This window comes from Oncorhynchus mykiss, chromosome 13 (assembly GCF_057628025.1).
Source record: "Oncorhynchus mykiss isolate SJ-2025 chromosome 13, ASM5762802v1, whole genome shotgun sequence".
In the NCBI taxonomy this organism is placed as follows: Eukaryota; Metazoa; Chordata; class Actinopteri; order Salmoniformes; family Salmonidae; genus Oncorhynchus; species Oncorhynchus mykiss.
In genome coordinates, this window is record NC_143034.1 from 4,122,287 (window position 1) to 4,149,819 (window position 27,533).

General features: G+C 43.4%; 1 protein-coding gene across 1 annotated transcript; it reads right to left on the reverse strand.

Annotated features, from left to right (window-relative positions):
• Positions 1-594: 594 nt before the first annotated feature.
• Positions 595-27,480, reverse strand: LOC110514645 (cytochrome P450 3A27). The gene is made up of 13 exons (XM_090194747.1): positions 26,888-27,480; positions 25,064-25,157; positions 24,536-24,588; positions 23,978-24,077; positions 23,644-23,757; positions 20,203-20,291; positions 11,396-11,544; positions 11,067-11,194; positions 10,566-10,644; positions 8,330-8,490; positions 7,121-7,347; positions 6,825-6,987; positions 595-1,614 (listed from the first exon to the last, which is right to left on the reverse strand). The coding sequence occupies exons 1-13, from the start codon at positions 26,959-26,961 to the stop codon at positions 1,489-1,491; spliced, it is 1,557 nt and encodes a 518-aa protein (XP_090050873.1). The 5' UTR covers positions 26,962-27,480; the 3' UTR covers positions 595-1,488.
• Between the last annotated feature and the right edge of the window lie 53 nt (positions 27,481-27,533).

Below are 27,533 nucleotides of genomic sequence, written 5' to 3' on the forward strand. Positions count from 1 at the left end.
CTCCCAAGGATGAACCAGACTTTTGGAGGGCTACATTTATTTTCTGACGTCTTGGCTGATTTCTTTTGATTTTCCCATGATGTCAAGCAAAGAGACACTGAGTTTGAAGGTAGGCCTTGAAATACATCCACGTGTACACCTACAATTGACTCAAATGATGTCAATTAGCCTATCAGAAGCTTCTAAAGCCATGACATTTTCTGGAATTTTCCAATGTGTTTAAAGGCACAGTTAACCGTATGTAAAATTCTGACCCACTGGAATTGTGATACAGTGGAATAATCTGTCTGTAAACTGTTGTTGGAAAAATTGTGTCATGCACAAAGTAGATGTCCTAACCGACTTGCCAAAACTATAGTTTGTTAACAAGAAATGTGTGGAGTGGTTGAAAAACTAGTTTTAATGACTCCAACCTAAGTGTATTTAAACTTGTGTTGTGTGCCTCCAATCAAGTTGATTTGTGAATTTTCCTAAGAGATTGGTTTAGATAAAGAAATTTGAATTCAACACTGAGCTTCAACCAACATGCCTACAGTAGACTATCATCTATAATGTTTTGTCTTATGAATGTTAATGAATACACAGACAACCTTGTTCATTAGTGTGATGATTTTATTGGTTTGTGATGATTAAAGTTAAAACCAAGCAGCTGCAGGGATCATCTCAACAGACAGTAAAGATTCTATTTTGGAATGACTGGACAGCAGAACACCCAGAGGAACAGAATGAGAGTACAGTTCTAGAGAACACCAGCTAGAGTTCTACATTCTAGGAGAATTCCAGCCACCAGCCAGTAGTGTGCAGGATCCAGACATGACATCATGCCATGGATTTAATACCCCCTGGTGTCTAACTTTAACAAGACATGTACCTCTATTGCATCCATAGTATTACTATCTCTCTTTTATCTGGTGGAAATGGGTTACTGAGTCCTACTCAAACCAAGCATGAGACTGAGACCAGGCTTCAATCCCAGCGCTTTGTCAGCTATGTGCCATTTTAAATGTAATTTCTGATTGAACTGACTGAACTGAACATTCATTGTGTGTGTGACTGTTTGAGGTTGTGGACAGGTGTCTTTTATACTGATAACAAGTTCAAACAGGTGCCATTAATACAGGTAACGAGTGGAGGACAGAGGAGCCTCTTAAAGAAGAAGTTACAGGTCTGTGAGAGCCAGAAATCTTGCTTGTTTGTAGGTGACCAAATACTTATTTTCCACCATCATTTGCAAATAAATTCATAAAAAATCCTACAATGTGATTTTCTGGATTTTTTTCTCATTTTGTCTGTCATAGTTGAAGTGTACCTATGATGAAAATTACAGGCCTCTCGTCTTTTTAATTGGGAGAACTTGCACAATTGGTGGCTGACTAAATACTTTTTTGCCCCACTGTATATGGTAGGGTTCTCCAGGGTAGGGTAGGGTGGGGGGCTCTAGGGTAGGGTGGGGTGCTCTAGGGTAGGGTGGGGTGCTCCTGCATTTGGTCACGTTGTTGGACTCTTCAGAGAGGTGGCGGTGGTGTTGCTAAGGGTGTTGCTACGGGGCTCCAGCCTCAGTTTGATTGGTCGTTTTGGCATCAGCAAACCCTGGTTGTCAATCTCCAAAGGGATCTATAGAGAATAACAGACCGTGTTAAAACAGGTGGTGACCATGTTAAAACAGGTGGTGACCATGTTAACAGGTCCATGTTAAAACAGGTGGTGACCATCAAATCAAATCAAATCAAAATCAAATCAAATTTTATTTGTCACATACACATGGTTAGCAGATGTTAATGCGAGTGTAGCGAAATGCTTGTGCTTCTAGTTCCGACAATGCAGTAATAACAAGTAATCTAACTAACAATTCCAAAACTACTGTCTTGTACACAGTGTAAGGGGATAAAGAATATGTACATAAGGATATATGAATGAGTGATGGTACAGAGCAGCATAGGCAAGATACAGTAGATGGTATCGGGTACAGTATGTACAAATGAGATGAGTATGTAAACAAAGTGGCATAGTATAGTATAAAGTGGCTAGTGATACATGTATTACATAAGGATACCGTCGATGATATAGAGTACAGTATATACGTATGCATATGAGATGAATAATGTAGGGTAAGTAACATTTATATAAGGTAGCATTGTTTAAAGTGGCTAGTGATATATTTACATCATTTCCCATCAATTCCCATTATTAAAGTGGCTGGAGTTGAGTCAGTGTCAGTGTGTTGGCAGCAGCCACTCAGTGTTAGTGGTGGCTGTTTAACAGTCTGATGGCCTTGAGATAGAAGCTGTTTTTCAGTCTCTCGGTCCCAGCTTTGATGCACCTGTACTGACCTCGCCTTCTGGATGATAGCGGGGTGAACAGGCAGTGGCTCGGGTGGTTGATGTCCTTGATGATCTTTATGGCCTTCCTGTGACATCGGGTGGTGTAGGTGTCCTGGAGGGCAGGTAGTTTGCCCCCGGTGATGCGTTGTGCAGACCTCACTACCCTCTGGAGAGCCTTACGGTTGAGGGCGGTGCAGTTGCCATACCAGGCGGTGATACAGCCCGCCAGGATGCTCTCGATTGTGCATCTGTAGAAGTTTGTGAGTGCTTTTGGTGACAAGCCGAATTTCTTCAGCCTCCTGAGGTTGAAGAGGCGCTGCTGCGCCTTCTTCACGATGCTGTCTGTGTGAGTGGACCAATTCAGTTTGTCTGTGATGTGTATGCCGAGGAACTTAAAACTTGCTACCCTCTCCACTACTGTTCCATCGATGTGGATAGGGGGGTGTTCCCTCTGCTGTTTCCTGAAGTCCACAATCATCTCCTTAGTTTTGTTGACGTTGAGTGTGAGGTTATTTTCCTGACACCACACTCCGAGGGCCCTCACCTCCTCCCTGTAGGCCGTCTCATCGTTGTTGGTAATCAAGCCTACCACTGTTGTGTCGTCCGCAAACTTGATGATTGAGTTGGAGGCGTGCGTGGCCACGCAGTCGTGGGTGAACAGGGAGTACAGGAGAGGGCTCAGAACGCACCCTTGTGGGGCCCCAGTGTTGAGGATCAGCGGGGAGGAGATGTTGTTGCCTACCCTCACCACCTGGGGGCGGCCCGTCAGGAAGTCCAGTACCCAGTTGCACAGGGCGGGGTCGAGACCCAGGGTCTCGAGCTTGATGACGAGCTTGGAGGGTACTATGGTGTTGAATGCCGAGCTGTAGTCGATGAACAGCATTCTCACATAGGTATTCCTCTTGTCCAGATGGGTTAGGGCAGTGTGCAGTGTGGTTGAGATTGCATCGTCTGTGGACCTATTTGGGCGGTAAGCAAATTGGAGTGGGTCTAGGGTGTCAGGTAGGGTGGAGGTGATATGGTCCTTGACTAGTCTCTCAAAGCACTTCATGATGACGGATGTGAGTGCTACGGGGCGGTAGTCATTTAGCTCAGTTACCTTAGCTTTCTTGGGAACAGGAACAATGGTGGCCCTCTTGAAGCATGTGGGAACAGCAGACTGGTATAGGGATTGATTGAATATGTCCGTAAACACACCGGCCAGCTGGTCTGCGCATGCTCTGAGGGCGCGGCTGGGGATGCCATCTGGGCCTGCAGCCTTGCGAGGGTTAACACGTTTAAATGTCTTACTCACCTCGGCTGCAGTGAAGGAGAGACCGCATGTTTTCGTTGCAGGCCGTGTCAGTGGCACTGTATTGTCCTCAAAGCGGGCAAAAAAGTTATTTAGTCTGCCTGGGAGCAAGACATCCTGGTCCGTGACTGGGCTGGATTTCTTCCTGTAGTCCGTGATTGACTGTAGACCCTGCCACATGCCTCTTGTGTCTGAGCCGTTGAATTGAGATTCTACTTTGTCTCTGTACTGGCGCTTAGCTTGTTTGATAGCCTTGCGGAGGGAATAGCTGCACTGTTTGTATTCGGTCATGTTACCAGACACCTTGCCCTGATTAAAAGCAGTGGTTCGCGCTTTCAGTTTCACACAAATGCTGCCATCAATCCACGGTTTCTGGTTAGGGAATGTTTTAATCGTTGCTATGGGAACGACATCTTCAACGCACGTTCTAATGAACTCGCACACCGAATCAGCGTATTCGTCAATGTTGTTATCTGACGCAATACGAAACATCTCCCAGTCCACGTGATGGAAGCAGTCTTGGAGTGTGGAGTCAGCTTGGTCGGACCAGCGTTGGACAGACCTCAGCGTGGGAGCCTCTTGTTTTAGTTTCTGTCTGTAGGCAGGGATCAACAAAATGGAGTCGTGGTCAGCTTTTCCGAAAGGGGGGCGGGGCAGGGCCTTAAATGCGTCGCGGAAGTTAGAGTAACAATGGTCCAAGGTCTTTCCTCCCCTGGTTGCGCAATCGATATGCTGATAAAATTTGGGGAGTCTTGTTTTCAGATTAGCCTTGTTAAAATCCCCAGCTACAATGAATGCAGCCTCCGGATAAATTGTTTCCAGTTTGCAGAGAGTTAAATAAAGTTCGTTCAGAGCCATCGATGTGTCTGCTTGGGGGGGGATATATACGGCTGTGATTATAATCGAAGAGAATTCTCTTGGTAGATAATGCGGTCTACATTTGATTGTGAGGAATTCTAAATCAGGTGAACAGAAGGATTTGAGTTCCTGTATGTTTCTTTCATCACACCATGTCACGTTGGCCATGAGGCATACTCCCCTCTTCTTACCAGAAAGATGTTTGTTTCTGTCTGCGCGATGTGTGGAGACCATGTTAAACAGGTGGTGACCATGTTAAAACAGGTGGTGACCATGTTAACAGGTCCATGTTAAAACAGGCGGTGACCATGTTAAACAGGTGGTGACCATGTTAAAACAGGTGCTGACCATGTTAAAACAGGTGGTGACCATGTTAACAGGTCCATGTTAAAACAAGTCCATGTTAAAACAGGCGGTGACCATGTTAAAACATGTGGTGACCATGTTAAAACAGGTGCTGACCATGTTAAAACAGGTGGTGACCATGTTAACAGGTCCATGTTAAAACAGGCGGTGACCATGTTAACAGGTCCATGTTAAAACAGGTGGTGACCATGTTAAAACAGGTGATGACCATGTTAAAACAGGCGGTGACCATGTTAACAGGTCCATGTTAAAACAGGTCCATGTTAAAACAGGTGGTGACCATGTTAAAACAGGTGGTGACCATGTTAACAGGTCCATGTTAAAACAGGTGGTGACCATGTTAAAACAGGTGGTGACCATGTTAACAGGTCCATGTTAAAACAGGTGGTGACCATTTTAACAGGTCCATGTTAAAACAGGTGGTGACCATGTTAAAACAGGTGGTGACCATGTTAAAACAGGTGGTGACCATGTTAATAACAGGTCCATGTTAAAACAGGCGGTGACCATGTTAAAACAGGTGGTGACCATGTTAAAACAGGTGGTGACCATGTTAAAACAGGTGCTGACCATGTTAAAACAGGCGGTGACCATGTTAACAGGTCCATGTAAAAACAGGTCCATGTTAAAACAGGTGGTGACCATGTTAAAACAGGTGGTGACCATGTTAAAACAGGTGGTGACCATGTTAACAGGTACATGTTAAAACAGGCGGTGACCATGTTAAAACAGGTGATGACCATGTTAAAACAGGCGGTGACCATGTTAAAAGGTCCATGTTAAAACAGGTCCATGTAAAAACAGGTCCATGTTAAAACAGGTGGTGACCATGTTAAAACAGGTGGTGACCATGTTAACAGGTCCATGTTAAAACAGGTGGTGACCATGTTAAAACAGGTGGTGGCCATGTTAAAACAGACGGTGACCATGTTATAACAGGTCCATGTTAAAACAGGTGGTGACCATGTTAACAGGTCCATGTTAAAACAGGGTGGTGACCATGTTAAAACAGGTGGTGACCATGTTAACAGGTCCATGTTAAAACAGGAGGTGACCATGTTAAACAGGTGGTGACCATGTTAAAACAGACGGTGACCATGTTAAAACAGGTCCATGTTAAAACAGGTGGTGACCATGTTAACAGGTCCATGTTAAAACAGGGTGGTGACCATGTTAAAACAGGTCCATGTTAAAACAGGTGGTGACCATGTTAAAACAGGTGGTGACCATGTTAAAACAGGTGGTGACCATGTTAACAGGTCCATGTTAAAACAGGCGGTGACCATGTTAAAACAGGTGATGACCATGTTAAAACAGGCGGTGACCATGTTAAAAGGTCCATGTTAAAACAGGTCCATGTAAAAACAGGTCCATGTTAAAACAGGTGGTGACCATGTTAAAACAGGTGGTGACCATGTTAACAGGTCCATGTTAAAACAGGTGGTGACCATGTTAAAACAGGTGGTGACCATGTTAAAACAGACGGTGACCATGTTAACAGGTCCATGTTAAAACAGGTGGTGGCCATGTTAAAACAGACGGTGACCATGTTATAACAGGTCCATGTTAAAACAGGTGGTGACCATGTTAACAGGTCCATGTTAAAACAGGGTGGTGACCATGTTAAAACAGGTGGTGACCATGTTAACAGGTCCATGTTAAAACAGGAGGTGACCATGTTAAACAGGTGGTGACCATGTTAAAACAGACGGTGACCATGTTAAAACAGGTCCATGTTAAAACAGGTGGTGACCATGTTAACAGGTCCATGTTAAAACAGGGTGGTGACCATGTTAAAACAGGTCCATGTTAAAACAGGTGGTGACCATGTTAAAACAGGTGGTGACCATGTTAACAGGTCCATGTTAAAACAGGTGGTGACCATGTTAAAACAGGTGGTTACCATGTTAAAACAGGTGGTGACCATGCTGAAACAGATACTGATGTTTAATGATGTCATATTCTGTCTGCTCAGGTGAGCGTCTCACCTCGGTCTCGTCGCAGACGGAGAAAGTGAAACTCTGGAGGATCTCGACCATGGCCAGTTTCATCATTATCATGGCGAAGCGCATCCCGATACAGTTCCTGGGCCCCGCCCCAAATGGCATGTACGTGTACGGATCAATAGGCTCCTTGTTCTCCTTACTGAACCTGAACAGGGGGAGGGCAGACACATTACACATTGTATTGTAGTTGATTTGTGGTTGTGTTATTGTTGTACTGTGGTTGTATTAATAATAAGGTTGTGTTGTGGTTGGATTGTGGTTACGGTGCGGTCCAGTACCTCTCTGGTTTGAACTCCTCAGGGTCAGACCAGATCTCTGGGTCACGGTGGAGGGTCCACGTGGGAACCAGGACAACGCAGTCTTTGGGGATGACGATGCCGTTGATCTCCACCGTCTTCTTGGCGACCCTCTCCAGTCGCGGGGCGACGGGGTACAGTCTCAGAGACTCGTTCAACACACAGTCCAAATAGTCCATCTGCATCAGAGCTTCGTACTGGATTGGAGCCTGCACCATGGTTACATACAAATCAGAACCTCACCACATCTGTTGGAGAACACAGTATCTATTTCCTCCTGCAGTTTGGTCATGGTGTGGGGATTACCTTGTTGGGGAACACAGTATCTACCTCCTCCTGCAGTTTGGTCATGGTGTGGGGGTTACCTTGTTATGGAACACAGTATATATTTCCTCCTGCAGTTTGGTCATGGTGTGGGGGTTACCTTGTTGGGGAACACAGTATCTACCTCCTCCTGCAGTTTGGTCATGGTGTGGGGGTTACCTTGTTATGGAACACAGTATCTATTTCCTCCTGCAGTTTGGTCATGGTGTGGGGGTTACCTTGTTATGGAACACAGTATCTATTTCCTCCTGCAGTTTGGTCATGGTGTGGGGGTTACCTTATTGGGGAACACAGTATCTATCTCCTCCTGCAGTTTGGTCATGGTGTGGGGGTTACCTTATTGGGGAACACAGTATCTATCTCCTCCTGCAGTTTGGTCAAGGTTTGGGGGTTACCTTGTTGGGGAACACAGTATCTATCTCCTCCTGCAGTTTGGTCATGGTGTGGGGGTTACCTTATTGGGGAACACAGTATCTATCTCCTCCTGCAGTTTGGTCATGGTGTGGGGGTTACCTTGTTGGGGAACACCGTATCTATGTCCTCCTGCAGTTTGGTCATGGTGTGGGGGTTACCTTATTGGGGAACACAGTATCTATCTCCTCCTGCAGTTTGGTCAAGGTTTGGGGGTTACCTTGTTGGGGAACACAGTATCTATCTCCTCCTGCAGTTTGGTCATGGTGTGGGGGTTACCTTGTTGGGGAACACAGTATCTATCTCCTCCTGCAGTTTGGTCATGGTGTGGGGGTTACCTTATTGGGGAACACAGTATCTATCTCCTCCTGCAGTTTGGTCATGGTGTGGGGGTTACCTTGTTGGGGAACACCGTATCTATGTCCTCCTGCAGTTTGGTCATGGTTTGGGGGTTACCTTGTTGGGGAACACCGTATCTATCTCCTCCTGCAGTTTGGTCATGGTGTGGGGATTGGTTGCCAGGTTATAGGCCAGGAAACTCATAGTAGTGCTGCTGGTCTCGTAGCCACCGAAGATGAAGATAATGGCCTGAGACAAGATCTCATGATCAGTCAGTCCTGTGGAGGGAGGGAGAGACGGAGAGAGAATATGTAGATTACAGGTGTGTGTTTGAAACAGTAATTTACAGGTGTGTGTTTGTAACAGTAGTTTACAGGTGTGTGTTTTTAACAGTAATTTACAGGTGTGTGTTTGTAACAGGTGTGTGTTTGAAACAGTAATTTACAGGTGTGTGTTTGTAACAGTAGTTTCCAGGTGTGTGTTTGTAACAGGTGTGTTTGTAACAGCAGTTTGCAGGTGTGTGTTTGTAACAGGTGTGTGTTTGTAACAGTAGTGTACAGGTGTGTGTTTGTAACAGTAGTTTACAGGTGTGTGTTTGTAACAGTAGATTACAGGTGTGTGTTTGTAACAGTAGTTTACAGGTGTGTGTTTGAAACAGTAATTTACAGGTGTGTGTTTGTAACAGGTGTGTGTTTGTAACAGTAATTTACAGGTGTGTGTTTGTAACAGTAGTTTCCAGGTGTGTGTTTGTAACAGTAGTTTCCAGGTGTGTGTTTGTAACAGGTGTGTGTTTGTAACAGTAGTTTCCAGGTGTGTGTTTGTAACAGGTGTGTGTTTGTAACCGTAGTTTACAGGTGTGTGTTTGTAACAGGTGTGTGTTTGTAACAGTAGTTTACAGGTGTGTGTTTGTAACAGTAGTTTACAGGTGTGTGATTGTAACAGTAGTTTACAGGTGTGTGATTGTAAGAGTAGTTTACAGGTGTGTGTTTGTAACAGTAGTTTACAGGTGTGTGTTTGTAACAGTAGTTTACAGGTGTGTTGGTAACAATAGTTTCCAGGTGTATGTTTGTAACAGTAGTTTCCAGGTGTGTGTTTGTAACAGTAGTTTACAGGTGTGTTGGTAACAATAGTTTCCAGGTGTGTGTTTGTAACAGTAGTTTACAGGTGTGTGTTTGTAACAGGTGTGTGTTTGTAACAGTAGTTTACAGGTGTGTGTTTGTAACAGGTGTGTGTTTGTAACCGTAGTTTCCAGGTGTGTGTTTGTAACAGTAGTTTACAGGTGTGTGTTTGTAACAGTAATTTACAGGTGTGTGTTTGTAACAGTAGTTTACAGGTGTGTGTTTGTAACAGTAGTTTACAGGTGTGTGTTTGTAACAGTAGTTTACAGGTGTGTGTTTGTAACAGTAGTTTACAGGTGTGTGTTGGTAACAATAGTTTCCAGGTGTGTGTTTGTAACAGTAGTTTACAGGTGTGTGATTGTAACAGTAGTTTACAGGTGTGTGTTTGTAACAGTAGTTTCCAGGTGTGTGTTTGTAACAGTAGTTTACAGGTGTGTGATTGTAACAGTAGTTTACAGGTGTGTGTTTGTAACAGTAGTTTACAGGTGTGTGTTTGTAACCGTAGTTTACAGGTGTGTGTTTGTAACAGGTGTGTGTTTGTAACAGTAGTTTACAGGTGTATGTTTGTAACAGTAGTTTACAGGTGTGTGATTGTAACAGTAGTTTACAGGTGTGTGATTGTAACAGTAGTTTACAGGTGTGTGTTTGTAACAGTAGTTTCCAGGTGTGTGTTTGTAACAGTAGTTTACAGGTGTGTTGGTAACAATAGTTTCCAGGTGTGTGTTTGTAACAGTAGTTTACAGGTGTGTGTTTGTAACAGGTGTGTGTTTGTAACAGTAGTTTACAGGTGTGTGTTTGTAACCGTAGTTTACAGGTGTGTGTTTGTAACCGTAGTTTACAGGTGTGTGTTTGTAACAGTAGTTTACAGGTGTGTGTTTGTAACAGGTGTGTGTTTGTAACAGGTGTGTGTTTGTAACAGTAGTTTACAGGTGTGTATTTGTAACAGTAGTTTCCAGGTGTGTGTTTGTAACAGTAGTTTCCAGGTGTGTGTTTGTAACAGTAGTTTACAGGTGTGTGTTTGTAACAGTAGTTTCCAGGTGTGTGTTTGTAACAGTAGTTTCCAGGTGTGTGTTTGTAACAGTAGTTTCCAGGTGTGTGTTTGTAACAGTAGTTAACATGTGTGTGTTAGTAACAGTAGTTTCCAGGTGTGTGTTTGTAACAGGTGTGTGTTTGTATCAGTAGTTTCCAGGTGTGTGTTTGTAACAGTAGTTTACAGGTGTTTGTTCGGCAGGTACCTTTAGTCTGTTCCTCTCCTGTCTTTGTGTCGTTGCCTTTCTGAGAGTCGATCATCAGCTGTAAGAAATCCACCCGACTCTGCGAGCAGAATGAAATTAGGTCAAATATGTCCAATCACAGCCAACACAAACATATTCTACTGGATCTGGTCCAATCACAACCAACACAATCAGATTGTAATGGATCTGGTCCAATCACAACCAACACAATCAGATTCTAATGGATCTGGTCCAATCACAACCAACTCAATAAGATTCTAATGGATCTGGTCCATTCACAACCAACACAATCAGATTCTAATGGATCTCATCCAATAATAATCAACACAAACAGATTCTAATATGAATGAAGATCTTTGGGTCCCAGTAATAGTGTTTTTAAATTCCAACATGATATCGATTTGGACATTCCATATTGGTGGAGAATATTACAGTACAACTATAAATGTACAGATGAAAATATCAATATAACAATCAAATATAAATATAAAACATGTTTACAGTTGAGTTCCCAGTGTCACGTCCAGATTTGATCTTAGCCAGCGAGGCGTAAAAGAAGTCCAACACCGCAGTCGGGAAGAAAGAAAACTTCATCTTCTCCAAGATAGGACCAGTGAAGGGAAAAAACACTGGAGAACGAGAGGAGGGAAGGAGCAGGAGGGGAGGGAAGAAGAGAGGAAGAGAGGAGGACGGGAGAGGAGGAGAGGAGTTGAGGACGGGACAGGAGAGGAGAGGACAGGACAGGAAGGAAAGTTTTATAAAAAGGTACACATACATTCGATTATAAAGAACAACTTTGTGTCTGTGTGTATGTGCGTGTACAGTCTTACAGATTAGGAGGATCAGTGGGTTGAACAGGTTAAACTTGAACATCTTTTTGACGTTGGAGATGAAGGGGTCTGAAGGGTTGTTCAGAGAGTCAATGTCCACACTGAAGGCTGTGCTGGTGACCACGTCCATACTGTAGGGCCCAAAGAACCTGCAACACAACCACAATTACACACCACACAGCTACTGACCACACAACTACTGACCACACAACTACGGACCACAACCACAACTATGGACCACAACTACTGACCACAACCACAAAACTGCCGACCACAAAACTACTGACCACACAACTACTGACCACACAACTAAAACAAATCAAATGTATTTGTCACACAACTTGCCAGCTGCAACAGAGCCTGGACTCGAACCAGGATCTCTAGTGGCACTGTGATGCTTTAGACCACTTGGGAGGCTCCGGATGACTGGAGTCTTTGACAAGTTTTGGGGCCTTCCTCTGACAACGCCTAGTATATAGGTCCTGGATGACACTGTTGAAGTCGGAAGTTTACATACACCTCGGCCAAATACATTTAAACTCAGTTTTTCACAATTCTTGACATTTAATCTGAGTAAAATTTCCCTGTCTTGGGTCAGTTAGGATCACCACTTAATTTTAAGAATGTGAAATGTCAGAATAATAGTATAGAGAATTATTTATTTCAGCTTTATTTCATTCATCACATTCACAGTGGGTCAGAACTTTACATGCACTAAATTAGTATTTGGTAGCATTGCCTTTAAATTGTTTAACTTGGGTCAAACGTGTTGGGGTAGCCTTCCACAAGCTTCCCACAATAAGTTGGGTGAATGTTGGCCCATTCCTCCTGACAGAGCTGGTGTAACTGAGTCCGGTTTGTAGGCCTCCTTGCTCGCACACGCTTTTTCAGTTCTGCCCACACATTTTCTATATGATTGAGGTCGTGGCTTTGTCATGGCCACTCGTGTACCTTGACTTTGTTGTCCTTAAGCCATTTTGCCACAACTTTGGAAGTATGCTTGGGGTCAATGTCCGTTTGGAAGACCCATTTGCGACCAAGCTTTAACTTCCTGACTGATGTCTTGAGATGTTGCTTCAATATATCCACATAATTTTCGTGCCTCATGATGCCATCTATTTTGTGGAGTGCACCAGTCCCTCCTGCAGCAAAGCATCCCCACAACATGATGCTGGCACCCCCGTGCTTCATGGTTGGGATGGTGTTCTTCGGCTTGCAAGCCTCCCCCTTTTTCCTAACCGACTTGCCAAAACTATAGTTTGTTAACAAGAAATTTGTGGAGTGGTTGAAAAACGAGTTTTAATGACTCCTACCTAAGTGTATGTAGACTTCCGACTTCAACTGTAGGTCCTGGATGGCAGGAAGTTTGGCCCCAGTGATGTATTGGTCTGTACGCACTACCCTCAGTAGTGCCTTATGGTCAGATACTGAGAAGTTATCATACAAGGTGGTGATGCTCTCGATGGTGCAGTTGTAGAACTTTTTTGAGGATCTGGGGACCCATGCCATATCTTTTCAGTCTCCTTAGGGGGGAAAGGGCATTGTCGTGCCCTCTTCACGACTGTCTTGGTGTGTTTGGACCATGTTAGTTTGTTGGTGATGTGGACACCAAGGAATTTGAAACTCTCAACCCACTTCACTACAGCCCCGTCGATGTGAATGGGAACGTGTTCGGTCCTCCTTTTCCTGTAGTCCTGTAGATCAGCTACTTTGTCTTGCTCACATTAAGGGAGAGGTTGTTGTCTTGGCACCGCACAGCCAGGTCTCTGACTTCCTCCCTATAAGCTGTCTCATCGTTGTCACTGATCAGGCATACCACTGTTTTCTCATCAGCAAACTTAATGATGGTGTTGGAGTCGTGCTTGGCCATGCAGTCGTGGGTGAACAGGGAGTACAGGATGGGTCTAAGCACAAACCCATAAGGGGCCCCCGTGGAGAGGATCAGCGTGGCGGATGTGTTGTTACCTACCCTTACCACCTGGGGGCGGCCCATCAGGAAGTCCAGGATCTAGTTGCAGAGGGAGGTGTTTAGTCCCAGGGTTCTTGGCTTAGTGATGAGCTTTGTGGGCACTATGGTGTTGAACGTTGAGCAGTAGTCAATGAACAGCATCCTCACATAGGTGTTCCTTTTGTCCATGTGGGAAAGGGCAGTGTGGAGTGCAATCGAGATTGCATCATCTGTGGATCAGTTGGGGCGTTATGTGAATTGGAGTGGGTGTAGTGTTTCCGAGATGATGTTGTTGATGTGAGCCACGACCAGCCTTTCAAAGCACTTCATGGTTACCAACGTGAGTGCTATGGATCTGTTGGCACGGTATGCTAGTCATGTAGGCAGGTTACGTTCGTTTTCATGGGCACAGGGACTATGGCGGTCTGCTTGAAACATGTAGGCATTACAGACTCGGACAGGGAGAGGTTGAAAATGTCAGTGAAGACACTTGCCAGTTGGTCAGCACATGCTCTGATTACACATCCTGGTAATCCGTCCTGCCCTGCGGTTGCACATGTGACATGCTGGTAGATATTAGATCAAACGGATTTAAGTTAAAGTCCCACTTGGAGCGCCGCTCATGGCCTTATTTTTTAACATTTTTATTTGACCTTTAATTCACTAGGCAAGTCAGTTAAGATTACATTTTTATTTGACCTTTAACTAGGCAAGGCAGTTAAGATTACATTTTTATTTTCAATGATACTGTCCCTTATACAGCTTATCATGAGGTGCTCTACCTCAGGCCAAGAGTGTGGTCGGGGGCGTCGGGTTGTGGTGGTAAATAGATAATAAATGGCTACGATACTATAGATGTGTGGTCGGGGGCATCGGGTTGTGGTGGTAAATAGATCATAAATGGCTATTATACTATAGATGTGTGGTCGGGGGCATCGGGTTGTGGTGGTAAATAGATAATAAATGGCTACGATACTATAGAGGTGCATCGGTCGGGGGCGTCGGGTTGTGGTAGTAAATAGATAATAAATGGCTACGATACTATAAATGTGTGGTCGGGGGCATCGGGTTGTGGTGGTAAATAGATCATAAATGGCTACGATACTATAGATTTCCGGTCACGACTTGCAGACTTGTTTTTGAGTTGCTGTGCGTTTTGTTGCCAACCTGTTTTGCTACCTGACAAATTTACGGTTTTTACTTTTTAATTACCGTTTATATTTTTGTTTTTTCCTACTCAACTTTTTCACTCCGGACGCTTTATCTGGACACGATTCGTCAGGACCTCCAACAGCCGAAGCTAAGTAGTAACATTAACATGATGCCTTCTAATTGTAGTCGCTGTACTCGCCTTACGGCGAGGATAGCTGTGCTACAAGCCCAGCTTCAGACGCAATCGCTAGGCAAGGGTAATTTCAGTGTAGGAAAGGATGAAACAGCGTCTGTGCCACCAGTAAGTACAGATAGTAGTATAAATCCCCTGGCACAGTCCCCGCAGCCGGACAACTTTCTCACGGTTTCTGGAAGGAAATGCTGTAGGAACGCTCAACCGGTGTCGCTCATTCAGCCGACAGAAACTTTCAACCGGTTTTCCCCATTAAGCAGCGGGTCGGAGTCAGAGGCCGAGTCTTCTCTGGTCTCTACTCCTCCCGTTACGGGGTCTGAGACGCCGAAGCTTCCCACCATTAGCTCTGACAAATTGAAAACTCTAGTCATTGGCGACTCCATTACCCGCAGTATTAGACTTGAGAATCATCCAGCGATCATACACTGTTTACCGGGGGGCAGGGCTACCGACGTTAAGGCTAATCTGAAGATGGTGCTGGCTAAAGCTAAAACTGGCGAGTGTAGAGAGTATAGAGATATTGTTATCCACGTCGGCACCAACGATGTTAGGATGAAACAGTCAGAGATCACCAAGCGCAACATAGCTTCTGCGTGTAAATCAGCTAGAAAGATGTGTCGGCATCGAGTAATTGTCTCTGGCCCCCTCCCAGTTAGGGGGAGTGATGAGCTCTACAGCAGAGTCTCACAACTCAATCGCTGGTTGAAAACTGTTTTCTGCCCCTCCCAAAAGATAGAATTTGTAGATAATTGGCCCTCTTTCTGGGACTCGCCCACAAACAGGACCAAGCCTGACCTGCTGAGGAGTGACGGACTCCATCCTAGCTGGAGGGGTGCTCTCATTTTATCTACCAACATAGACAGGGCTCTAACTCCTCTAGCTCCACAATGAAATAGGGTGCAGGCCAGGCAGCAGGCTGTTAGCCAGCCTGCCAGCATAGTGGAGTCTGCCACTAGCACAGTCAGTGTAGTCAGCTCAGCTATCACCATTGAGACCGTGTCTGTGCCTCGACCTAGGTTGGGCAAAACTAAACATGGCGGTGTTCGCCTTAGCAATCTCACTAGGATAAAGACCACCTCCATTCCTGTCATTATTGAAAGAGATCATGATACCTCACATCTCAAAATAGGGCTACTTAATGTTAGATCCCTTACTTCAAAGGCAATTATAGTCAATGAACTAATCACTGATCATAATCTTGATGTGATTGGCCTGACTGAAACATGGCTTAAGCCTGATGAATTTACTGTGTTAAATGAGGCCTCACCTCCTGGCTACACTAGTGACCATATCCCCCGTGCATCCCGCAAAGGCGGAGGTGTTGCTAACATTTACGATAGCAAATTTCAATTTACAAAAAAAAAAATGACGTTTTCGTCTTTTGAGCTTCTAGTCATGAAATCTATGCAGCCTACTCAATCACTTTTTATAGCTACTGTTTACAGGCCTCCTGGGCCATATACAGCGTTCCTCACTGAGTTCCCTGAATTCCTATCGGACCTTGTAGTCATAGCGGATAATATTCTAATCTTTGGTGACTTTAATATTCACATGGAAAAGTCCACAGACCCACTCCAAAAGGCTTTCGGAGCCATCATCGACTCAGTGGGTTTTGTCCAACATGTCTCTGGACCCACTCACTGTCACAGTCATACGCTGGACCTAGTTTTGTCCCATGGAATAAATGTTGTGGATCTTAATGTTTTTCCTCATAATCCTGGACTATCGGACCACCATTTTATTACGTTTGCAATTGCAACAAATAATCTGCTCAGACCCCAACCAAGGATCATCAAAAGTCGTGCTATAAATTCACAGACAACACAAAGATTCCTTGATGTCCTTCCAGACTCCTTCTGCCTACCCAAGGACGCCAGAGGACAAAAATCAGTTAACCACCTAACTGAGGAACTCAACTTAACCTTGCGCAATACCCTAGATGCAGTTGCACCCCTAAAAACTAAAAACATTTCTCATAAGAAACTAGCTCCCTGGTACACAGAAAATACCCGAGCTCTGAAGCAAGCTTCCAGAAAATTGGAACGGAAATGGCGCCACACCAAACTGGAAGTCTTCCGACTAGCTTGGAAAGACAGTACTGTGCAGTACCGAAGAGCCCTTACTGCTGCTCGATCATCCTATTTTTCTAACTTAATTGAGGAAAATAAGAACAATCCGAAATTCCTTTTTGATACTGTCGCAAAGCTAACTAAAAAGCAGCATTCCCCAAGAGAGGATGACTTTCACTTTAGCAGTGATAAATTCATGAACTTCTTTGAGGAAAAGATTATGATTATTAGAAAGCAAATTACGGACTCTTCCTTAAATCTGCGTATTCCTTCAAAGCTCAGTTGTCCTGAGTCTGCACAACTCTGCCAGGACCTAGGATCAAGAGAGACACTCAAGTGTTTTAGTACTATATCTCTTGACACAATGATGAAAATAATCATGGCCTCTAAACCTTCAAGCTGCATACTGGACCCTATTCCAACTAAACTACTGAAAGAGCTGCTTCCTGTGCTTGGCCCTCCTATGTTGAACATAATAAACGGCTCTCTATCCACCGGATGTGTACCAAACTCACTAAAAGTGGCAGTAATAAAGCCTCTCTTGAAAAAGCCAAACCTTGACCCAGAAAATATAAAAAACTATCGGCCTATATCGAATCTTCCATTCCTCTCAAAAATTTTAGAAAAGGCTGTTGCGCAACAACTCACTGCCTTCCTGAAGACAAACAATGTATACGAAATGCTTCAGTCTGGTTTTAGACCCCATCATAGCACTGAGACGGCACTTGTGAAGGTGGTAAATGACATTTTAATGGCATCGGACCGAGGCTCTGCATCTGTCCTCGTGCTCCTAGACCTTAGTGCTGCTTTTGATACCATCGATCACCACATTCTTTTGGAGAGATTGGAAACCCAAATTGGTCTACACGGACAAGTTCTGGCCTGGTTTAGATCTTATCTGTCGGAAAGATATCAGTTTGTCTCTGTGAATGGTCTGTCCTCTGACAAATCAACTGTAAATTTCGGTGTTCCTCAAGGTTCCGTTTTAGGACCACTATTGTTTTCACTATATATTTTACCTCTTGGGGATGTTATTCGAAAACATAATGTTAACTTTCACTGCTATGCAGATGACACACAGCTGTACATTTCAATTAAACATGGTGAAGCCCCAAAATTGCCCTTGCTAGAAGAATGTGTTTCAGACATAAGGAAGTGGATGGCTGCAAACTTTCTACTTTTAAACTCGGACAAAACAGAGATGCTTGTTCTAGGTCCCAAGAAACAAAGAGATCTTCTGTTGAATCTGACAATTAATCTTAATGGTTGTACAGTCGTCTCAAATAAAACTGTGAAGGACCTCGGCGTTACTCTGGACCCTGATCTCTCTTTTGAAGAACATATCAAGACCATTTCAAGGACAGCTTTTTTCCATCTACGTAACATTGCAAAAATCAGGAACTTTCTGTCCAAAAATGATGCAGAAAAATTAATCCATGCTTTTGTCACTTCCAGGTTAGACTACTGCAATGCTCTACTTTCCGGCTACCCGGATAAAGCACTAAATAAACTTCAGTTAGTGCTAAATACGGCTGCTAGAATCCTGACTAGAACCAAAAAATTTGATCATATTACTCCAGTGCTAGCCTCTCTACACTGGCTTCCTGTCAAAGCAAGGGCTGATTTCAAGGTTTTACTGCTAACCTACAAAGCATTACATGGGCTTGCTCCTATCTATCTCTCTGATTTGGTCCTGCCGTACATACCTACACGTACGCTACGGTCACAAGACGCAGGCCTCCTAATTGTCCCTAGAATTTTTAAGCAAACAGCTGGAGGCAGGGCTTTCTCCTATAGAGCTCCATTTTTATGGAACGGTCTGCCTACCCATGTCAGAGACGCAAACTCGGTCTCAACCTTTACGTCTCTACTGAAGACTCATCTCTTCAGTGGGTCATATGATTGAGTGTAGTCTGGCCCAGGAGTGGGAGGGTGAACGGAAAGGCTCTGGAGCAACGAACCACCCTTGCTGTCTCTGCCTGGCCGGTTCCCCTCTTTCCACTGGGATTCTCTGCCTCTAACCCTATTACAGGGGCTGAGTCACTGGCTTTACTGGGGCTCTCTCATGCCGTCCCTGGAGGAGGTGCGTCACCTGAGTGGGTTGAGTCACTGATGTGGTCATCCTGTCTGGGTTGGCCCCCCCCCCTTAAGTTGTGCCGTGGCGGAGGTCTTTGTGGGCTATACTCAGCCTTGTCTCAGGATGGTAAGTTGGTGGTTGAAGATATCCCTCTAGTGGTGTGGGGGCTGTGCTTTGGCAAAGTGGGTGGGGTTATATCCTTCCTGTTTGGCCCTGTCCGGGGGTGTCCTCGGAGTGGGCCACAGTGTCTCCTGACCCCTCCTGTCTCAGCCTCCAGTATTTATGCTGCAGTAGTTTATGTGTCGGGGGGCTAGGGTCAGTTTGTTATATCTGGAGTACTTCTCCTGTCCTATTCGGTGTCCTGTGTGAATCTAAGTGTGCGTTCTCTAATTCTCTCCTTCTCTCTTTCTCTCTCTCGGAGGACCTGAGCCCTAGGACCATGCCCCAGGACTACCTGACATGATGACTCCTTGCTGTCCCCAGTCCACCTGGCTGTGCTGCTGCTCCAGTTTCAACTGTTCTGCCTTATTATTATTCGACCATGCTGATCATTTATGAACATTTGAACATCTTGGCCATGTTCTGTTATAATCTCCACCCGGCACAGCCAGAAGAGGACTGGCCATCCCACATATGCTCTCTCTAATTCTCTCTTTCTTTCTCTCTCTCGGAGGACCTGAGCCCTAGGACCATGCCCCAGGAATACCTGACATGATGACTCCTTGCTGTCCCCAGTCCACCTGACTGTGCTGCTGCTCCAGTTTCAACTATTCTGCCTTATTATTATTCGACCATGCTGGTCATTTATGAACATTTGAACATCTTGACCATGTTTTGTTATAATCTCCACCCGGCACAGCCAGAAGAGGACTGGCCACCCCACATAGCCTGGTTCCTCTCTAGGTTTCTTCCTAGGTTTTGGCCTTTCTAGGGAGTTTTTCCTAGCCACCGTGCTTCTTCACCTGCATTGCTTGCTGTTTGGGGTTTTAGGCTGGGTTTCTGTACAGCACTTTGAGATATCAGCTGATGTACGAAGGGCTATATAAAATAAATTTGATTGATTGATTGGTCGGGGGCATCGGGTTGTGGTGGTAAATAGATAATAAATGGCTACGATACTATTGGTCGGGGGCGTCGGGTTGTGGTGGTAAATAGAAGGCTACGATACTATTGATGAAATCTTGGTAGATAGTGTGGTCTACAGCTTATCATGAGGTGCTCTACCTCAGGCCAAGAGTGTGCAAAGCTGTTATCAAGGCAATGGGTGGCTGTGTGTGTGTGTGTGTGTGTGTGTGTGTGTGTGTGTGTATTATAATCAAGACTCAGAGTTGTAAGGTGAAAAGCCAGAGGTTAGGAATCAGGACTCACTCCTTCACTTCGATGGTCTGGTCTTTATCTGCCTGCTTCTTCATTCCATTCAGCAGGTTAGCAGAGTGCTGCTTCATGATACCAAACATCTAGAGGAGAGAGAGAGAGAGAGAGAGAGAGAGAGGTAGAGAGACAGCAGTAGAGAGCAGTAGAGAGGTAGAGAGAGAGAGAGAGAGAGGTAGAGAGACAGCAGTAGAGAGAGAGAGAGGAGAGACAGCAGTAGAGAGCAGTAGAGAGGTAGAGAGAGAGAGAGAGAGAGGTAGAGAGACAGCAGTAGAGAGGTAGAGAGAGAGGAGAGACAGCAGTAGAGAGCAGTAGAGAGGTAGAGAGACAGCAGTAGAGAGTTAGAAAGGTAGAGAGAGAGGGAGAGAGAGAGAGAGGTAGAGAGACAGCAGTAGAGAGCAGTAGAGAGGTAGAGAGAGAGATAGGTAGAGATACAGCAGTAGAGAGCAGTAGAGAGGTAGAGAGAGAGAGGTAGAGAGAGAGACAGCAGTAGAGAGCAGTAGAGAGGTAGAGAGAGAGAGAGAGGTAGAGACAGCAGTAGAGAGGTAGAGAGAGAGAGAGAGAGAGAGGTAGAGAGACAGCAGTAGAGAGCAGTAGAGAGGTAGAGAGAGAGAGAGAGAGAGGTAGAGAGACAGCAGTAGAGGTAGAGAGAGAGAGAGAGAGAGAGAGAGGTAGAGACAGCAGTAGAGAGCAGTAGAGAGGTAGAGAGAGGTAGAGAGACAGCAGTAGAGAGTTAGCGAGGTAGAGAGAGAGGGAGAGAGAGAGAGAGGTAGAGAGACAGCAGTAGAGAGCAGTAGAGAGGTAGAGAGAGAGAGAGAGGTAGAGGTAGAGATACAGCAGTAGAGAGCAGTAGAGAGGTAGAGAGAGAGAGGTAGAGAGACATCAGTAGAGAGCAGTAGAGAGAGAGACAGAGAGAGAGGTAGAGGTAGAGATACAGCAGTAGAGAGCAGTAGAGAGGTAGACAGAGAGAGAGGTAGAGAGAGAGGTAGAGAGACATCAGTAGAGAGCAGTAGAGAGGTAGACAGAGAGAGAGAGGTAGAGGTAGAGATACAGCAGTAGAGAGCAGTAGAGAGGTAGACAGAGAGAGGTAGAGGTAGAGAGACATCAGTAGAGAGCAGTAGAGAGGTAGACAGAGAGAGGTAGAGGTAGAGAGACATCAGTAGAGAGCAGTAGAGAGGTAGACAGAGAGAGAGGTAGAGAGACATCAGTAGAGAGCAGTAGAGAGGTAGACAGAGAGAGAGGTAGAGAGACAGCAGTAGAGAGCAGTAGAGAGGTAGAGAGAGAGAGAGAGAGAGGTAGAGAGACAGCAGTAGAGAGGTAGAGAGAGAGAGAGAGAGAGGTAGAGAGAGATGGAAATATATAATTAAAAACAGAGCAAACTAGATTCCAACTCCTCATGCAAATGCCCATGATTTTGGATTGAGATGTTTGACGAGCAGGTGTCCACATACTTTTGTTGATTTCGTGTATATACTGCAGACAGACCGACCGACGGATTGACTGACCGACCGACCGACTGACTGACAGACCGACCGACCGTTTGGAAATTGCTTCCAAGGATGAACCAGACTTTTGGAGGGCTACATTTATTTTCTGACGTCTTGGCTGATTTCTTTTGATTTTCCCATGATGTCAAGCAAAGAGACACTGAGTTTGAAGGAAGGCCTTGAAATACATCCACAGGTACACCACCAATTTACTCAAATGATGTCAATTAGCCTATCAGAAGCTTTCTAAAGCCATGACATCATTTTCTGGAATATTCCAAACTTAAAGGCACAGTCAACTTAGTGTGTGTAAATAATCTGTCTACAGATGCACAATCGAGAGCATCCTGTCGGGCTGTATCACCGCCTGGTACGGCAACTGCTCCGCCCACAACCGTAAGGCTCTCCAGAGGGTAGTGAGGTCTGCACAACGCATCACCGGGGGCAAACTACCTGCCCTCCAGGACACCTACACCACCCGATGTCACAGGAAGGCCATAAAGATCATCAAGGACAACAACCACCCGAGCCACTGCCTGTTCACCCCGCTATCATCCAGAAGGCGAGGTCAGTACAGGTGCATCAAAGCTGGGACCGAGAGACTGAAAAACAGCTTCTATCTCAAGGCCATCAGACTGTTAAACAGCCACCACTAACATTGAGGGGCTGCTGCCAACACACTGACTCAACTCCAGCCACTTTAATAATGGGAATTGATGGGAAATTATGTAAAATATATCACTAGCCACTTTAAACAATGCTACCTAATATAATGTTTACATACCCTACATTATTCATCTCATATGTATATGTATATACTGTACTCTATATCATCGACTGTATCCTTATGTAATATATGTATCACTAGCCACTTTAAACTATGCCACTTTGTTTACATACTCAAAAAAGAGTTTATAACAAGCTATAATGAGTTTAGAAAGAGTTTATAACAAGCTATAATGAGTTAGTTTATAACAAGCTATAATGAGTTAGTTTATAACAAGCTATAATGAGTTTAGAAAGAGTTTATAAGGAGCTATAATGAGTTAGTTTATAACAAGTTATAATGAGTTAGTAAAGAGTTTATAACAAGCTATAATGAGTTTATAACAAGCTATAATTAGTTACTAAAGAGTTTATAACAAGCTATAATGAGTTTATAAAGAGTTTATATTGAGCTATAATGAGTTAGTTTATAACAAGCTATAATGAGTTAGTTTATAACAAGCTATAATGAGTTAGTTTATAACAAGCTAGAATGAGTTAGTAAAGAGTTTATAACAAGCTATAATGAGTTTAGAAAGAGTTTATAACAAGCTATAATGAGTTAGTTTATAACAAGCTATAATGAGTTAGTTTATAACAAGCTATAATGAGTTAGTTTATAACAAGTTATAATGAGTTAGTTTATAACAAGCTATAATGAGTTAGTTTATAACAAGCTATAATGAGTTAGTTTATAACAAGCTATAATGAGTTAGTTTATAACAAGCTACAATGAGTTAGTAAAGAGTTTATAACAAGCTATAAAGAGTTTATAACAAGCTATAATTAGTTACTAAAGAGTTTATAATGAGCTATAATGAGTTAATAGTTTATAACAAGCTATGAGTTAATAGTTTATAACAAGCTATAATGAGTTAGTAAAGAGTTTATAACAAGCTATAATGAGTTAATAGTTTATAACAAGCTGTAATTAGTTAATAGTTTATAACAAGCTATAATGAGTTAATAGTTTATAACAAGCTATAATGAGTTAGTAAAGAGTTTATAACAAGCTATAAAGAGTTTATAACGAGCTATAATGAGTTAGAGAGTTTATAACAAGCTATAATGAGTTAATAGAGAGTTTATTACAAGCTAAATTGAGTTGAAGAGTTATAACAAGCTATAATGAGTTTATAACAAGTTGATAAAACATAGAAAGGGAGAGATGGAGGGATGGTTCTACCTCTTTCAGTCGTCCAGAGGTAAAGGAAGGTGAGAGGACACTGCGGATCCGTCTCCATGTATCGTCCTCGGCAATGGACACCGCGTCAAACAGCTCACCGTTCAGAATGATGTTCTTAAACAACAGTTGTATTAATGATATGATTTAATAATGATCACAGTATTTACATAATATTCACACTACTTTAAAATGTATGAATAATGAATGCCACAAATAATGAATAAATAATATCAGTCATAATGTTCGGATTATAACCATTCAGATTATTATTAGGGGTGTGTGTATGTGTGTGTATGCGTGTGCGTGTGTGTGTGTGTGTGTGTGTGTGTCTCACCCTGCGGTTGGTAAAGATGTTGTAACACTCTTTAATCAGGACAGTCTTGATCATGCTTTTGTCCATGATACACAGAACAGGCTGCCTCCCATCATAGATCCTTCACAGAGGAGAAACACACACCTGGCTTTATGGTACACAGAACAGACTGCCTCCCATCATAGATGCTTCACAGATCCTCCCGTCATAGATCCTTCACAGAGGCATTTCATTAAGTTACAGCCTTATTCTAAAATGGATTAAATAAAAATAAAAACTCATAAATCTACACACTCCCATCATAGAACCTTCACAGAGGAGAAACACACACCTGGCTTTAACCACTATATATACACCTACATGATACACAGAACAGACTTCCTCCCATCATAGAACCTTCACAGAGGAGAAACACAGACACACATTTAACCGCCTCATATAAAACTACAAAGAAAACATTCTGGTTGATATTATTACTATCATTCCTCATGGTCACATGACAGCTCCAGCAGGTGATGAATTGAAAGAGCATAGTACAGTTGTGAGTCATCCTAGTACGGTACAGCCAACTGAACTCACCCCCAGATTCTCCCGTACTTCTGAAAGCACTCTGTGTCAAAGTTATTGATGCCCTGTAGAGAGAGAGAGACAGAGAGAAAGAGAGAGAGATAGATAGAGAGAGAGAGAGAGAGAGAGAAAGAGAGAGAGAGAGAGAGAGCGAGAGAAAGAGAGAGAGAGAGAGAGAGAGAGAGAGAGAGAGAGAGCGAGAGAAAGAGAGAGAGAGAGAGAGAGAGAGAGAGAGAGAGAGAGAGAGAGAGAGAAAATAGCTGATTCATGCCCTAGGAGGTCGTGTAGGTGTGTCCTACACCTGAACAGAGAACACACCTGAAATAGGTGAGGGTTGAGGAGGGTTAGTTATTTTATATGGTCCCCAGGGTCAATAACACAACTTCTAGACTGATCATGTCTCGTATTACCTTGTATTTATCTATTGTTAAAACAACCGGCTAGTCCTCTTTTTCCTTCTCAATGCATTGTTTTACATGGGGGGAAATAACACTGTTGTTTAAAATATGAGAGAGATGTTTATTCTGAATGGGTACTAACCTTTCTATACCCCATCATTGTGCCAAAGTAAGGTAGGGGTTTGGGACCAGGGATACCCATCTTAGTGAATACACCATAGGGCCAGTACCCGTACCTGTACACATACACACACACACACACACACACACACACACACACACACACACACACACACACACACACACTGTAAATAGTAATATGTTCTAGAGAAGTCAGATTAAGTAAAATATCTGTAAATAACCAAGTGTTTCTGTATATAGCCATGTTATTCTGTACATAACAATGTATTCTGTAGATAGCCATGCAATTCTGTATATAACCATGTTATTCTGTATATAACCATGTTATTCAGTGTATAACCATGTTATTCTGTATATAGCCAGGTTATTCTGTATATAGCCATGTTATTCTGTACATAACAATGTATTCTGTAGATAGCCATGCAATTCTGTATATAACCATGTTATTCTGTATATAACCATGTTATTCAGTGTATAACCATGTTATTCTGTATATAGCCAGGTTATTCTGTATATAGCCATGTTATTCTGTACATAACAATGTATTCTGTATATAGCCATGTTATTCTGTATATAACCATGTTATTCAGTGTATAACCATGTTACTCTGTATATAGCCAGGTTATTATGTATATAGCCATGTTATTCTGTATATAACCATGTTATTCTGTATATCAAATCAAATCAAATGTATTTATATAGCCCTTCGTACATCAGCTGATATCTCAAAGTGCTGTACAGAAACCCAGCCTAAAACCCCAAACAGCAAGCAATGCAGGTGTAGAAGCACGGTGGCTAGGAAAAACTCCCTAGAAAGGCCAAAACCTAGGAAGAAACCTAGAGAGGAACCAGGCTATGTGGGGTGGCCAGTCCTCTTCTGGCTGTGCCGGGTGGAGATTATAACAGAACATGGCCAACATGTTCAAATGTTCATAGATGACCAGCATGGTCGAATAATAGTAAGGCAGAACAGTTGAAACTGGAGCAGCAGCACAGTCAGGTGGACTGGGGACAGCAAGGAGTCATCATAACCATGTTAAACTGTACATAACCATGTTATTCTGTATATAACCATGTTAATCTCTAAATAACCATCCTATTCTGTTGGAAAATGACCCGTAAGTAAGCATTTCACTATTAGTCTACATCGGTTAACATTGAGCCTTTTCCAGAACATGTGTGGCCATGATACATTTCAGGATAGTCCGCAAGATGAGTGCCCTCTTTATGTGGGTTTGGGTCATCAGACACCATTAGACATGCACCTGTCTGGGGAGTGGACATGGCTGTTTATTTTGGTAGCAGTGGTATGGTCTAATATATACTGTTTGCTATGGTTACACCTCTTGGGATTTTATCAGAACATGAGTGTTCCTTTCAGAGGAGTTAGCAGGATGACATGTACTGGTTATTTATATGGACTGTTGCTATGTTCCTACATTCACCTGTCCTAGTCGAGAACACGTCTGTATTGTTGAACTATTGCTGTGGCTCTAAAGTTTCCAAGCCCTAAAGTGAAACCAAACTAAACTTAATGCAAGACAATAAGATAACGGTGGTTAAATGCCAGATGGGATTGAGTCCTTTAGAGGAGTTACTATGGGTGTCACGTAAGGAGGACAGCTGTATAAGAAGTGTTTGCCAAGACTGGAAAAGTTGTTGTTTTCAATGAACCAGCTCGCTCGGCTTTTAATACAAGTCTTAATTACAAGTCTATTTGAACTCACAGGCTCCGGAATTTGTGAAATATTATTGACTGATTATTTCCACGACATAAACTTCGATGCATGTGACAAATAACATTTGATTTGATGTAAGTCCTTACACTAAAATGAGGGTGATGAGGAGGGCCAGGAGGGTCCAGGTCTCAGCGGAGAAGTATGGCAGAAAACTCATCATCTTTTCCCCCGTTTCGGATTCCTGCTGCTTCTGAAAACAAAGGCTCCGTTTTCTCTCAGGTTCGTTCACTTCTCCGATGTCGACTACCGACCGCTGCTCTTCTCCGTGCTCTGTTTGAGACCGTGCAGGTTGCAAGTGATTATTATATCCTGTCGGAAAAGCACCTGTGTGATGCTAGCTAGAATAAGGTTGAGCAACAGTGGAATTTGCGTTTTGCCTTCAAAATAAGAGTCCAATATTGAAACGGATGCAAACAGATACAAATCATGTAATAATGCCATATTTGGATGAGATAATGCTAAACAAGGTTGGAATGTTGTTATATGAATTAAAACAAAGACAATGAGTAGTTCATTTGACACACAAAAAAATTGTTGAAGTCCCACTGTGGCTGTATTAGAATTGCATTGAGGCAGACTTCTACTGCACTTTACAGCATTACCTCTGTATCTTGGGTCCATGAAATGTGAAGAGTTTACACAAATAATTGTGTCATAGCTCATATTGCAGGACTTTAACTGTGGGAAATCACCTCACAAGTACATAGGTAAGAATGTACATTAAAATATGAA

Bases quoted from the DNA above. Each gene is read 5' to 3' on its own strand.
- LOC110514645 (XM_090194747.1), bottom strand. From the start codon at position 26,961: ATGATGAGTTTTCTGCCATACTTCTCCGCTGAGACCTGGACCCTCCTG. The intron at 23,758-23,977 runs GTGAGACACACA...CTGTTGTTTAAG, and splicing joins ACATCTTTACCAACCGCAGG to AACATCATTCTGAACGGTGA. The intron at 1,615-6,824 runs GTGAGACGCTCA...TATTCTCTATAG, and splicing joins CCGTCTGCGACGAGACCGAG to ATCCCTTTGGAGATTGACAA.